The sequence below is a fragment of the Oncorhynchus keta genome, chromosome 1 (genome assembly GCF_023373465.1).
Source record: "Oncorhynchus keta strain PuntledgeMale-10-30-2019 chromosome 1, Oket_V2, whole genome shotgun sequence".
NCBI classification, from domain to species: domain Eukaryota; kingdom Metazoa; phylum Chordata; class Actinopteri; order Salmoniformes; family Salmonidae; genus Oncorhynchus; species Oncorhynchus keta.
The window spans coordinates 44,545,338-44,560,146 of NC_068421.1; the positions used below are offsets into that span (position 1 = coordinate 44,545,338).

Sequence of the window (14,809 nt, forward strand, 5' to 3'; positions counted from 1 at the left end):
GAAGCCATAATCTATCTGCAATATTAAAGCTGATCTACTATTTGCAAAAGAATAAATTAAAAGGAGACATGGCTGACTAAAATAGGAATCCTGACTTAATGAAGTGGTGGTTCAAAGAGCTCAGCCATACGCTCCTTGTCAGTAACAAGGACAGGAAGGGATGGGGACGAAGGTAGAAGTGAACGAGAGGTTGGAGGAAAAGAAAGTGAGGTTAGGGAATGATAGAAAGAGAGTAATGGAGGGATGATGACAGAGTAAGAGGGGGAAGAGGAGCATAGGGGTGTCCAGGTCAGTGAGGTCACTATGCTTGTTGCTAACTGGGTTGTCAACTCTGCCTAGTTCTCCCAGGGTCATCTCTCTGTCTCAGTCTCAGCTCCTTAGCTTCCTGTCTGACAGAGCACGACCTCTGCCCTGGTTACCATAACAACTGAGGTTGATGACACTGCACATTAAAGTCACTCCACACTAAAGTCAAGTACACTAACTGGTTAAGCTGTGTAGCACTCTCACAACTGTCAATCCCATTTAATAGTTACTCTTCTGTAGCTCAGTTGGTAGAGCATGGCGCTTGTAACGCCAGGGTAGTGGGTTCGATCCCCGGGACCACCCATACGTAGAATGTATGCACACATGACTGTAAGTCGCTTTGGATAAAAGCGTCTGCTAAATGGCATATATTATTATTATATTATTAAGTTTACCTTAGCCAAATACATTTAAACTCAGTTTTTCACAATTCCTGACATTTAATCCTAGTAAAACTTCTCTGTTTTAGGTCAGTTAGGATCACCACTTTATTTTAAGAGTGTGAAACGTCAGAATAATAGTAGAGAGAATGATTTATTTCAGCTTTTATTTTCTTTCATCACATTCCCAGTGGGTCAGAAGTTTACATACACTCAACATACACATACACTGTTTGGTAGCATTGCCTTTAGATTGTTTAACTTAGGTCAAACATTTAGGGTAGCCTTCCACAAGCTTCCCACAATAAGTTGGGTGAATTTTTGGCCCATTCGTCCTGACAGAGCTGGTGTAACTGAGTCAGGTTTGTAAGCCTCCTTGCTCGCACACGCTTTTTCAGTTCTGCACACACATTTTCTATTGGATTGAGGTCAGGGCTTTGTGATGGCCACTCCAATACCTTGACTTAGTTGTCCTTAAGCCATTTTGCCACAACTTTGGAAGTATGCTTGGGGTCAATGTCCATTTGGAAGACCCATTTGCGATCAAACTTTAACTTTCTGACTGATGTCTTGAGATGTTGCTTCAATATATCCACATCATTTCTCTCCTCATGATGCCATCTATTTTGTGAAGTGCACCAGTTCCTCCTGCAGCAAAGCACCCCCACAACATGATGCTGCCACCCCCGTGCTTCACGATTGGGATGGTGTTCTTTGGCTTGCAAGCCTCCCCCTTTTTCCTCCAAACATAACGATGGTCATTATGGCCAAACAGTTCTATTTTTGTTTCATCAGACCAGAGGACATTTCTCCAAAAAGTACAATCTTTGCCCCCATGTGCAGTTGCAAACCGTAGTCTGGATTTTTTTATGGCGGTTTTGGAGCAGTGTCTTCTTCCTTCCGTTGATATAGGACTCGTGTTACTGTGGATATAGATGCTTTTGTACCTGTCACCTCCAGCATATTCACAAGGTCCTTTGCTGTTGTTCTGGGATTGATTTGCACTTTTCGCACCAAAGTATGTTCATCTCTAGGAGACAGAACACGTCTCCTTTCTGAGTGGTATGACGGCTGCGTGGTCCCATGGTGTTTATACTTGCGTACTATTGTTTGTACGGATGAACGTGGTCCCTTCAGGCATTTGGAAATTGCTCCCGAGGATGAACCAGACTTGTTGAAGTCTACTTTTTTTTTCTGAGGTCTTGGCTGATATCTTTTGATTTGACCATGATGTCAAGCAAAGAGGCACTGAGTTTGAAGGTAGGCCTTGAAATACATCCACAGCTACACCTCCAATTGACTCAAATTATGTCAGTTAGCCTATCAGAAGCTTCTAAAGCCATGACATCAATTTCTGGAATTTTCCAAGCTGTTTAAAGGCACAGTCAACTTAGTGTATGTAAACTTCTGACCCACTGGAATTGTGATACAGTGAATTATACGTGAAATAATCTGTCTGTAAACAATTGTTGGAAAAATGACTTGTGTCATGCACAAAGTAGATGTCCTAACCGACCTGCCAAAACAATAGTTTGTTAACAAGAAATTTGTGGAGTGGTTGAAAAACGAGTTTTAATGACTACAACCTAAGTGTATGTTAACTTCCGACTTCAACTGTATACAAATGTAATATAACAGACAGTACCAAGTACACAGATCACTGCACCTGTACATAGCTCATCTGTAAATAGCCCATCCAATCTACCTCATCCCCTTACTGTATTTATTCATTTATCTTGCTCCTTTGCACCCCAGTATCTCTACTTGCACATTCATCTTCTGCACACCCTACCATTCTAGTGTTTAATTGCTATATCGTAATTACTTCGCCACCATGGCCTATTTATTGCCTTACCTCTCTTATCCTACCTCATGTGCACATGTTGTACATAGATTTTTCTACTGTGTTATTGATTGTATCTTTGTTTATTCCATGTGTAACTGTTGTTGTACGTGTCAAACTGCTATGCTTTATCTTGGCCAGGTCGCAGTTGCAAATGAGAACTTTCTCAACTAGCCTACCAGGTTAAATAAAGGTGAAATAAATATCAAATAAAAAACACTGCTACATAATAATAGTACAGCATTAAACGTTTGGACTTTTCTCAAACTCCCTTCCACCTCCAATGTGTGTCAGCCACCTGTACTTAACATAACCTGTTGTCACGACGAACCTTAACAAAGCACTCTCTCCATTTTGGTAAACAGCTGGAGAAATGTAACCACTCTCAAATTCATAGACAGAGCTACGGGTGCAAAGAATGACCCTCCGTGTAGAAATGGCAGATGGCCCCCTTTAAAGGCTGATCACTAAGGTTAAGTCTCCACGGTTAGCCTTTATCAGGCCTCTGTGTAAAGATTGACTCACAGCATTCCTCTGCTCTCTGATGAGGGTCAGGGTCCAGTGGCTGGGGATGGGGGAGGAATCAAGGGAAAGAACAAAGGGGTGGTTCAGGTCTGGGCTGTGGCAGAGGAAGGTAATGGGCACTAGAAAAATGTCGATGGCACTTAGTATTTTTCTGGGTGCCAGTAACTGATGTCGACATTGTTGCCATGCAGGGCGTGAATACTTTACCACTTAGTGAATAATATGTATGAATAGGTGTTGTGTTGTTTTTCAAGTTTCGCTACAGTAGAAGTGTAAATATTTCAGTATTTGTATGAGCTGTTAGTATGCTTTACGCTGTGAAGAGTTGTGCTGGAGCGGAAGACATGGGGACAACATGAGAGCTAGTGGAGAGCAGGTGCCTCTGCTTTGATCACAGACACAGTGCCTTGCGAAAGTATTCGGCCCCCTTGAACTTTGCGACCTTTTGCCACATTTCAGGCTTCAAACATAAAGATATAAAACTGTATTTTTTTGTGAAGAATCAACAACAAGTGGGACACAATCATGAAGTGGAACGACATTTATTGGATATTTCAAACTTTTTTAACAAATCAAAACCTGAAAAATTGGGCGTGCAAAATTATTCAGCCCCCTTAAGTTAATACTTTGTAGCGCCACCTTTTGCTGCGATTACAGCTGTAAGTCGCTTGGGGTATGTCTCTATCAGTTTTGCACATCGAGAGACTGAAACAGCTCGAGCTCGGTGAGGTTGGATGGAGAGCATTTGTTAACAGCAGTTTTCAGTTCTTTCCACAGATTCTCGATTGGATTCAGGTCTGGACTTTGACTTGGCCATTCTAACACCTGGATATGTTTATTTTTGAACCATTCCATTGTAGATTTTGCTTTATGTTTTGGATCATTGTCTTGTTGGAAGACAAATCTCCGTCCCAGTCTCAGGTCTTTTGCAGACTCCATCAGGTTTTCTTCCAGAATGGTCCTGTATTTGGCTCCATCCATCTTCCCATCAATTTTAACCATCTTCCCTGTCCCTGCTGAAGAAAAGCAGGCCCAAACCATGATGCTGCTACCACCATGTTTGACAGTGGGGATGGTGTGTTCAGGGTGATGAGATGTGTTGCTTTTACTTCAAACATAACGTTTTGCATTGTTGCCAAAAAGTTCAATTTTGGTTTCATCTGACCAGAGCACCTTCTTCCACATGTTAGGTGTGTCTCCCAGGTGGCTTGTGGCAAACTTTAAACTACACTTTTTATGGATATCTTTAAGAAATGGCTTTCTTCTTGCCACTCTTCCATAAAGGCCAGATTTGTGCAATATACGACTGATTGTTGTCCTATGGACAGAGTCTCCCACCTCAGCTGTAGATCTCTGCAGTTCATCCAGAGTGATCATGGGCCTCTTGGCTGCATCTCTGATCAGTCTTCTCCTTGTATGAGCTGAAAGTTTAGAGGGACGGCCAGGTCTTGATAGATTTGCAGTGGTCTGATACTCCTTCCATTTCAATATTATCGCTTGCACAGTGCTCCTTGGGATGTTTAAAGCTTGGGAAATCTTTTTGTATCCAAATCTGGCTTTAAACTTCTTCACAACAGTATCTCGGACCTGCCTGGTGTGTTCCTTATTCTTCATGATGCTCTCTGCGCTTTTAACGGACCTCTGAGACTATCACAGTGCAGGTGCATTTATACGGAGACTTGATTACACACAGGTGGATTGTATTTATCATCATTAGTTATTTAGGTCAACATTGGATCATTCAGAGATCCTCACTGAACTTCTGGAGAGAGTTTGCTGCACTGAAAGTAAAGGGGCTGAATAATTTTGCACGCCCAATTTTTCAGTTTTTGATTTGTTAAAAAAGTTTGAAATATCCAATAAATGTTGTTCCACTTCACGATTGTGTCCCACTTGTTGTTGATTCTTCACAAAAAAATACAGTTTTATATCTTTATGTTTGAAGCCTGAAATGTGGCAAAAGGTCGCAAAGTTCAAGGGGGTGCGACGTACAGCACACATACTGTAGTCAGACACCAAAAGCAATGCTGTGTTAAGTCAAACACACACATTTATGGACTCTGACAGACACAGACACACCCTCAGTTTCACATGCAAACAGATACACATTTGTGCCTCTCTCCTTCTCACGCTCTCACGCTCTCTCGCGCTCTCTCTCTCTCTCTCTCTCTCTCACTCACTCACTCACTCATTCACTCTCTTTCTCTCTCTCTTTCTCTCTCTCTCTCACTCACTCACTCACTCACTCACTCACTCACTCACTCACTCACTCTCTCTCTTTCTCTCTCTCTTTCTCTCTTACTCTTTCTCCATCTTTCATAGGCACACACACACACACACACACACACACACACACACACACACACACACACACACACACACACACACACACACACACACACACACACACACACACACACACACACACACACACACAGGCAAGGCCCATCCAGCAATGGGAAGACAGCTGTCCCTCACAGGGAGAGAGACAGTTGGTATTGAAATAGAAAAAGAGAGCTGGGGGATGACAATGGCTTATTATCAATGTCATCAGCCATCCCCTATTCCCTGTCCCTCAGATGAGACTTGGGTGGAGGCTACACACACACACACACACGCATGTGAAACATAACAAGCACATGAAGAACACATGCACACACATACACACACACACTCGCACAAACGCACAAACACCAATGTGCATGTTGACCGACAGACAGGCAATATTGCCTAAGTGCTCTTGTGACATATACAGTATGTTATCATGCCATTGAACCCAGAACATTGTTGATTGACCTGAAATAAAATGTGAGAATGGTATTTGATGAAGAGTGGAGCCATCGGGAGATGAACAAAAGCACATTATATAGTCAAGCCTTGAACAGTTGAAGACTCAATATACACTGTATGTACTGTACTTGACATGACCTTTTAGTTGTGTGTGTTTGGACATTAGCTGCCTGTCAGCATAATAATGAATCTTAGAGGCACACCTGTGTCACGTGAGCCGTGTCTCTCTCTCTCTCTCTCTCTCTCTCTCTCTCTCTCTCTCTCTCTCTCTCTCTCTCTCTCTCTCTCTCTCTGTGTGTATGTGTGTGTATGCGTGCGTGCGTGTGTCTAAACAAAGACTTTGCTGTGTGCTGTGCCTCTCTCCGCCTCCCTTTGCATACGCCTGTAGATAAGCAAGTACAAACCCCCTCCTCCCTCCCTCCCTCCCTCCCTCCCTCCCTCCCTCCCAGCACTGTGGACAGTGTACACTCCAGATATTTCCATAGCCAGCCCTCACGCGGAAATGGAGGAGGAAGTGCAGTGAGAAGAGAGGACAGGAGATAGTTGATATGGCCAACGCTGGGAGTCCAACAGGGGAGAAAACGACTCACCCAAGTCACCTAGAGACTTTGGAATGATTGCTTCGCTGTGTGGACATCCTCAAAACGGAGGTGCTGAGTACAGTGCATAACGTCGGTGAGGCAGAGTCCTGAACACTGATGTGACCAAACCTTTCAGCCAATAGTGCTATATATTTAGTGTAGACCTGAGGAAAATACAGGTTGATGACAGATATGGCCTACGGCCTATTAGAGGAATATGGCCAGGTAACTAGGGTCAGATACCGGCTGATAATCCCCAGGTTGCACTGCCCTTGAACCACACACTTTAAACCTGAATTGCTTTTGTCAATAACCACACCTTCTATCTATGTATGTGATGGTAGGGTGTGCTGTTTAAAGTGCTTTGGATAAGGGCCTCTGTTGAAGGACAGGTTGTAGTACAGCATGACGTACACTGTACCTTTACTCCTCCAATCAAACTCAACCCATCTCTCTCTTTCTGTTCCTCTCTCCCGTCTCTCCATCGCTCTTCTCTCCTCCTCACCTTCCTCCCTCTTTCTCCTCAGTCTTGATCCTGGAGCCCATTGAGAGGGAGGATCTGGGTGGCAGGACCCTGAAGATCACCGATTTTGGCCTGGCACGGGAGTGGCACCAGACCACCAAGATGAGCGCGGCGGGCACCTACGCCTGGATGGCCCCCGAGGTCATCAAACTCTCCCTGTTCTCCAAGAGCAGCGACGTCTGGAGGTACAACACTCTGTCATGTAAACTGTACCGTTTGTTGTTACTGTGGGACATGTCGTACACGCAGCACGGTGCAACACCCACAGTCAGTAGCTAGTGTCCTTGTTCTTTCAATAATTCAACTATTCATACCCTCAGGGAAATATACTTCCTCAATATATAAACTCAGCAAAAAAAAAGAAAAAAGAAACGTCCCCTCACTGTCAACTGCGTCTATTTTCCGCAAACTTAACGTGTAAATATTTCCATGAACATAACAAGATTCAACAACCGAGACATAAAAACTGAACGAGTTCCACAGACACGTGACTAACAGAAATGGAATAATGTGTCCCTGAACAAAGGGGGGGGGGGGGTAAAAATCAAAAGTAACAGTCCGTATCTGGTGTGGCCACCAGCTGTATTAAGTACTGCAGTGCATCTCCTCCTTATGAACTGCACCAGATTTGCCAGTTCTTACTGTGAGATGTTACCCCACTCTTACACCAAGGCACCTGCAAGTTCCCGGACATATCTTGGGGGGAATGGCCCTAGCCTTCACCCTCCGATCCAACAGCTCTGGTGAGACAAAACCGCGACTTGTCATTGAAGAGCACTTTTTGCCAATCCTGTCTGGTCCAGCGATGGTGGCTTTGTGCCCATTGTTGCTGTCTGGTGAGGACCTGCCTTACAACAGGCCTACAAGCGCTCATTTCAGCCTCTCTCAGCCTATTGAGGACAGTCTGAGCACTGATGGAGGGATTGTGCGTTCTTGGTGTAACTCAGGCAGTTGTTGTTGTCATCCTGTACCTGTCCCGCAGGTGTGATGTTTAGATGTACCGATCCTGTGCAGGTGTTGTTACTTGTGGTCTGCCACTGCGAGGACGATCAGCTGTCTGTCCTGTCTCCCTGTAGCACTGTCTTAGGTGTCTCACAGTACGGACATTGCAATTTATTGCCCTGGCCACATTTGCAGTCCTCATGCCTCCTTGCAGCATGTGTTAGTGTCTTAAAGACCTTTCCACAGGTGCATGTTTATTAATTGTTTATGGTTCAATGAACAAGCATGGGGAAACAGCGTTCAAACCCTTTACAATGAAGATCTGTGAAGTTATTCAGATTTTTACGAATTATCTTGGTAAGACAGGGTCCTGAAAAAGGGATGTTTCTTTTTTTTGCTGAGTTTAGTAGGTAACATAAAGTTTGTGTTATTAGTAGCCTGTACAATCATGACCAGTGCCAGTGATTTGAAGCTGTACCCCCCTCTCAGTTTCGGGGTGCTGCTATGGGAGCTGCTAACAGGAGAGGTTCCGTACCGTGAGATAGATGCGCTGGCCGTGGCGTACGGAGTGGCCATGAACAAACTGACCCTGCCCGTCCCCTCCACCTGCCCCGAGCCCTTCGCACTCCTGCTGGCGGGTAAGAACCAAGATGGCTTCCTGTCAGAACCATTTTCACCTATTGATTAGAACCAAGATGGCTTCCTGTCAGCCTCTCAGTCTATTATTGTTGGTGGTCAGAGTGTGAGTACTGTAGGTTCCCCTCCCAGTCAGCCAACTGGCGATTTCATAGGCTCTTGCTCCACTTCTCTCTCCACTATTCCTAATGCTCTTTCTCGCTTCATCCCTCTCTCCCTCTCCTTTGTCTTATCCCCGTTTATCCTTTAATCTCTCCTTTGTCACCCCTCTACCGTGTCCACCCTCTCTGTTTTACTGCTCTCTCTCCCCTCTTTCATCTCCTCTCTCTTTTTCTTCAGCCCATCCTTGGACTTGAAATATCATCTGTCTGTCTGTCTATAAACAATGGTTTGGGATCTGAGGGCAATTGGTGCTACAGAGCGATGGGGTCTGTAGCGTGTACATCTAGAAGACAACCACTGTACTTGGCTATTTCAAAAGTTTGGGGCCACTTAGAAATGTCCTTGTTTTTGAAAGAGAAGCACATTTTCTGTCCATTAAAAGGACTTCAAATTGATTATAAATACAGTGTGGACATTGTTAATGTTGTAAATGACTGTTGTAGCTGGAAACGGCTGCTTTTTAATGGAATATCTATATACAGAGGCCCATTATCAGCAACCATCACGCCTGTGTTCCAATGGCACGTGGTGTTAGCTAATCCAAGTTATTAATTTTAAAAGGCTCATTGATCATTAGAAAACCCTTATGCAATTATTTTAGCACAGCTGAAAACTGGCCTTCTTTGGACTAGTTGAGTATCTGGAGCATCAGCATTTGTGGGTTCGATTACAGGCTCAAAATGGCCAGAAACAAAGACATTTCTTCTGAAACTCGTCAGTTTATTCTTGTTCTGAGAAATGAAGGGTATTCCATACAAGAAATTGCCAAGAAACTGAAGATCTCGGAACAACGCTGTGTACTACCCCTTCACAGAACAGTGCAAACTGTCTCTAACCAGAGTAGAAAGAGGAGTGGGAAGCCGCGGTGCACAATTGAGCAAGAGGACAGGTTCATTGGAGTGTTTAGTTTGAGAAACAGATGCTTCACAAGTACTCACCAGTCTCAATGTCAACAGTGAAGAGGCAACTCCGGGATGCTCTGTCCAAGTTTCTCTGTCCAGTGTCTGTGTTTTTTGCCATCGTAATATTTTCTTTGTATTGGCCAGTCTGAGATATGACTTTTTCTTTGCAAATCTGCCTAGAAGGCCAGCATCCCGGAGTCGCCTCTTCACAGTTGACGTTGAGACTGGTGTTTTGCTGGTACTATTTAATGAAGCTGCTAGTTGAGGACTTGTGAGGCGTCTGTTTCTCAAACTAGACACTATAATGCATTTGTCCTCTTGCTCAGTTGTGCACCGGGGCCTCCCACTCCTCCTTCTATTCTGGTTAGAGCAAGTTTGCGCTGTTCTGTGAAGGGAGTAGTACACAGCACTGTACGAGATCTTCAGTTTCTTGGCAATTTCTCACATGGAACAGCCTTCATTTCTCAGAACAAGTTTAGACTAACGAGTTTCAGAAGAAAGTTATTTGTTTCTGGTCATTTTGAGCCTGTAATCGAACTCACAAATGCTGATGTTCCAGATACTCACGAACCTAAAGAAGGCCAGTTTTATTGTCTCTTTAATCATCACAACAGTTTTCAGCTGTGCTAACATAATTGCAAAAGCGTTTTCTAATGATCAATTAGCCGTTTAAAATTATAAACTTGGATTAGCTAACATAGCGTGCCATTGGAACACAGGAGTGATGGTTGCTGATAATGGGCCTCTGTACGTGTAACGGGATTCTTCCGTCGAAGGAGAGGCGGACTAAAATGCAGAGCGGTAGTTGTCCATGGTTTTTAATGAGAAAAACTATACATGAACAGAATACAAAACAAGAAACGTGAAAACCCGAAAACAGTCCCGTGTGGCACAAACACTAACACAGGGAAAAACCACCCACAAATCCCAACACAAAACAGGCTACCTAAATATGGTTCCCAAACAGAGACAATGACAAACACCTGCCTCTGATTGAGAACCATATCAGGCCAAACATAGAAATAGACAAACCAGACACACAACATAGAATGCCCACCCAGCTCACGTCCTGACCAACACTAAAACAAGGAAAACACACAAGAACTATGGTCAGAACGTGACAATTTGCTTTTCTTTCAAAAACAAGGACATTTCTAAGTGACCCCAAAACTTTTGAACGGTAGTGTACATTTAAGCCATATTGACTCAGCCTCCTCTCCCCATCCCCAGAGTGCTGGAGCCCTAACCCCCACAGTCGCCCGTCCTTCACTAGTATCCTCATGCGGCTGCTGGCCATCGAACAGTCGGCCATGTTTCAGATGCCCCTGGAGTCCTTCCACTCTCTGCAGGAGGACTGGAGGCTGGAGATCCAGCAGATGTTTGATGAGCTCAGGGCCAAGGAGAAGGTGAGAAGAGCCCCCACGGTCACGTGGGCATGTTGTCAACATCCCCCACAAAGTGCAAGTAGGAAAGTGCCGTTGCCTTGGCAACGTGACTGATCCTCGACAGGGTGTTATGTTGCTGTAACACCACATCTACATTTTGTTTTATATGCCCCTCTCCTCTCCTGTAGGAGTTGCGTTCCTGGGAGGAGGCGTTGGCTCGTGCGGCCGAGGAGCAGAGGGAGCAGGAGGAGCAGCTGAGGAGGAGAGAGCAGGAGCTGGCTGAGAGAGAGATCGATATCGTGGAGCGTGAACTCAACATCATCATCCACCAGATGTACCAAGAGAAGCCCAGGGTCAAGAAGCGCAAGGGCCACTTCAAGAAGAGCAGACTGCTCAAGCTGGGCAGAGATAGCAACAGCATCAGTCTGCCCTCTGGTGTGTGATGGAGGGTATTGCACCCAAGCACTTATCCTATTACATGAATAGGCCATCATTATTTTTTCTTTCTATCCTTAGTAGGATTGCAAAATTACAGTAACTTTCCCAAAATCCACAGGTTTTTAAGAAAGACTGGTTGGAGGGTTCACGGATTCCGGGAATCTTCCAACCAGGATTTCTGTGAAACCAAGCAATTTGGTGGAAAGTTACCGGAATTCTTGCTGCCAATCATTTGACTGTAATCCCTCCCTGTTGTGTATGTACACAGGTTTTGAGCATAAGATCACAGTGCAGGCGTCTCCGAGCGTGGATAAGAGGAAGCCCCAGGGCAATGAGAGCACCACACCTCCAGCCAGCCCAGGGGTCATACCCCGCCTCAGGGCCATACGACGTGAGTTGATCTGTGGGGGAGACAGAGGGGAGACAGAGACAGGGGTTGAGGGGGACTGGAGGAACGAGGACACACCAACAAGTTAACACCGGTTATTCAATTGTGGGGAATGCCATTGTCTCAATATAATCCGAACCAATGTTGTGGATTCCCTTCCTAGATCTGGTATTCAGGTGGATAGAACTGCATTTTGTTATGTTCATGGCACAACAGGAGTTTGTTGATGATGTGTTGTGTTGTGTTGTACTGACAATAACTGTGTTATTGAGCCCCTCAGTGACTCCCAGCGATGGCAGTAAAACGTGGGGCCGCAGTGCCGTGTGTAAGAAGGAGGACCTGGCAGCTAGCAAAAAGAAGGGACGCACCTGGGGCCCCAGCTCCACCCTCCAGAGAGAGAGACTGGGCGGAGAGGACAGGTAACAGCCATGGTCCAAAAACAGCCCCTTGTTAGCCCCATTCCCTAACCTGCCTGCTACCCTTTCAGATTGGTTTCATTTGCACGTCAGAATCATCTCTGAACATTATTCTGGCGAGTGTTTGGTGTATGGTACCAGTTAATAGTATTGACCCAATCTTCTTCGTCTTGCAGGTTGAACTCGCTGGGCGACGGATGCAAGGTGTGGTCCTCTAGTGCCCCGAATCTGGGCAAGTCTCCCAAACACGCCCCCATGACCGCCGGCTTCTCTAGCCTCAATGAAATGGGTGGGTCTCTTCATGTAATCACCATTTCTGCAACAGAAAAGAGGTTACAAAACATACCCTGGATTCAAAATCTGTCAGATTCGTGACTGATTGAAATGCTTTGTTCTCCTTCTCACACTCTCGCTTTCTCTATCTTTCTGTCTCTCTCTCTCTCTTTCTCTATCTTTCTGTCTCTCTCTCTCTCTCTCTCTCTCTCTCTCTCTCTCTCTCTGACAGAGGAGCACTGTGAGCTGGAGGAGTCGCCCGGGTCTCTGATGCCCCCAGAGCCCTGCAGTAACGGGGCTGTGGAGGAGGGAGGCCCCTCGTTGGGCGGGGCGGGGCCCGGGATGGGGAGCGGGGTGGGTTACCAGGACTCTGTGCGGCGCTGCAGCCAGAGGAAGAAGAGTGACCTGCTGCTGCTGGGCTGTGCCTCCCTACTGGCCTCTGTAGGTCTGGGGCTGGACCTGCTACAGCTGGGGAGACTACAGGTACTGTACGGAGGGAAATGGGTCTGTAACACACCCAGAAGGACAAAATGACCCAAACCATGGGAAGAGATCCTCAATCCTGCCACCTGGTGTAGCGATGATCTTTACACACTGAATAAGGGTTTACACTCGACACCAGGGAGTTGACAAGGTCTAGTGTGTGTCAGTTGGCAAGATGCAACCGTAGATTGTAAGGTAGATGCCAGTAAGAACTGACCCGTTTCCATGTGTGTGTGTGTCTAGGTCCAACAGGATGAGCAGGACCTTAGAGAGGAGCAGCGCAAGAAAAAGGACAGCATTTTCCAGCGAACGGGTCGCTTCCGTCGCAGCACCTCTCCCCCGAGCCGCGCCCTGTCCCTCTCGCTGTCCCGCCGCCGCGACTCTACTCTCCCCTGCATGGACCCCTCTCCCTCCGTCACCCTCCTCTCCCTCTCCTCCCTCTCAGACTGCAACTCCACCAAATCCCTCCTTCCCTCGGAACTTGAGGACTTGGCGTTGACCCCCGGAGTGGGCGTCTCCCTCCCCGCGGCGCCTCCCGTCCCCTCCGTTAACCCCCTCCTGGATCTGAGGGCAGAGAGCTTCAAGAGGGAGCCCAACCAGTCCCTCACGCCCACCCACGTGTCTGCAACCATGAACAGGGGGCACAGACGCACCCCCTCTGACGGGGCGATACGCCCCCGCGCCCAAACCCTAGGGCACCGCAGGACCCCCTCGGACGGCAGCATGCCCATGCCGCCCCCGCCAGGGCCACCCACCCTCCCCCTACATGCAGGTGAGTGTGTTGGGAAAGCATGATGTCACTATGAGCTTTAATTGAATTGAATTGAAGAAAAGGAAGCAATACACTGTGTTCAAAACATTAAGAACACCTGCTCTTTCCATGACAGACTGACCAGGTGATCCCAGGCGAAAGCTATGATCCCTTATTGATGTCACTTGTTAAATCCACTTCAAATCAGTGTAGATGAAGGGGAGGAGACGGGTTAAAGAAGGTTTTTTAAGCCTTGATACAATTGAGACATGGATTGTGTATATGTGCCATTTAGAGGGTGAATGTGCAAGACAAAAGATTTAAGTGCCTTTGAACGGGGTATGGTAGTAGGTGCCAGGCGCACCGGTTTGTGTCAAGAACTGCAACGCTGTGGGGTTTTTCACGCTCAACAGTTTCACGTGTGTATCAAGAATGGTCCACCCTCCCAAAGGACATCCAGCCAACATGACCCAACTGGGGGAAGGGGGTTACAATTGAACCTAAAATAAGACATGGCCTGTCATGGCCCATCCCTGTTGTGTTCATATTATTCTCCCCTGTTCTCTCCCTCTTCTCTCCCTCTGGTATCTGTATTTCTCTCTCTTCTCTCAGGTTACAGGGAGACCCTGGACATCCCCCGACTCTCTGACCCCTCCAGCCTCTTCCCAAGGGTCCTCCGCCGCAAGGCCCCCGCTCCGCCTGTCCCTGTCCCGGTCCTGGAGCCCCTGACCATCATCAGCCCCTTGGAGAGGCCCAAGACCCTGGAATTCGCCCCCCGGCCTCGGCCCACCCCAGCCAGGGTGCGACCGGACCCCTGGAAGCTGGGCTCCCTGTCCAGGACCCTGAGCTCATCCCCGGGCAGCAGCTGTGACAGTCCCCTGGGCTCTGGAGACAGCAGTGCCAGCACCGGCGCGGTCAGGCCCAACCTCATGGACATGGACGTGGATGGACAGGATCTGGACGGCACCGTGCCCCTGTGTGAACAGCACCAGGCTGCACAGCTCTGTGGACAGAACTACGGCTAAGCCACACTCTGCAACATTACTGTATATGGGCAACACTACTCCTAGTGCACACTTCAAAGA

General features: G+C 46.8%; 1 protein-coding gene across 1 annotated transcript in view; it reads left to right on the top strand.

Moving 5' to 3' along the window:
* map3k10 (mitogen-activated protein kinase kinase kinase 10) overlaps positions 1-14,809 on the top strand; it is a 42,496-nt gene that overhangs the window by 25,408 nt on the left and 2,279 nt on the right. The window contains exons 2-11 of the mRNA XM_052525785.1: positions 6,953-7,133; positions 8,380-8,528; positions 10,821-10,996; positions 11,164-11,410; positions 11,682-11,804; positions 12,082-12,220; positions 12,394-12,506; positions 12,723-12,973; positions 13,217-13,745; positions 14,337-14,809. The exon at positions 14,337-14,809 is cut by the window's right edge and continues 2,279 nt beyond it. Coding sequence (XP_052381745.1) covers positions 6,953-7,133; positions 8,380-8,528; positions 10,821-10,996; positions 11,164-11,410; positions 11,682-11,804; positions 12,082-12,220; positions 12,394-12,506; positions 12,723-12,973; positions 13,217-13,745; positions 14,337-14,749 — 2,321 coding nt within the window. The 3' untranslated portion in view covers positions 14,750-14,809. The remainder of the gene's footprint in view (positions 1-6,952; positions 7,134-8,379; positions 8,529-10,820; positions 10,997-11,163; positions 11,411-11,681; positions 11,805-12,081; positions 12,221-12,393; positions 12,507-12,722; positions 12,974-13,216; positions 13,746-14,336) is intronic.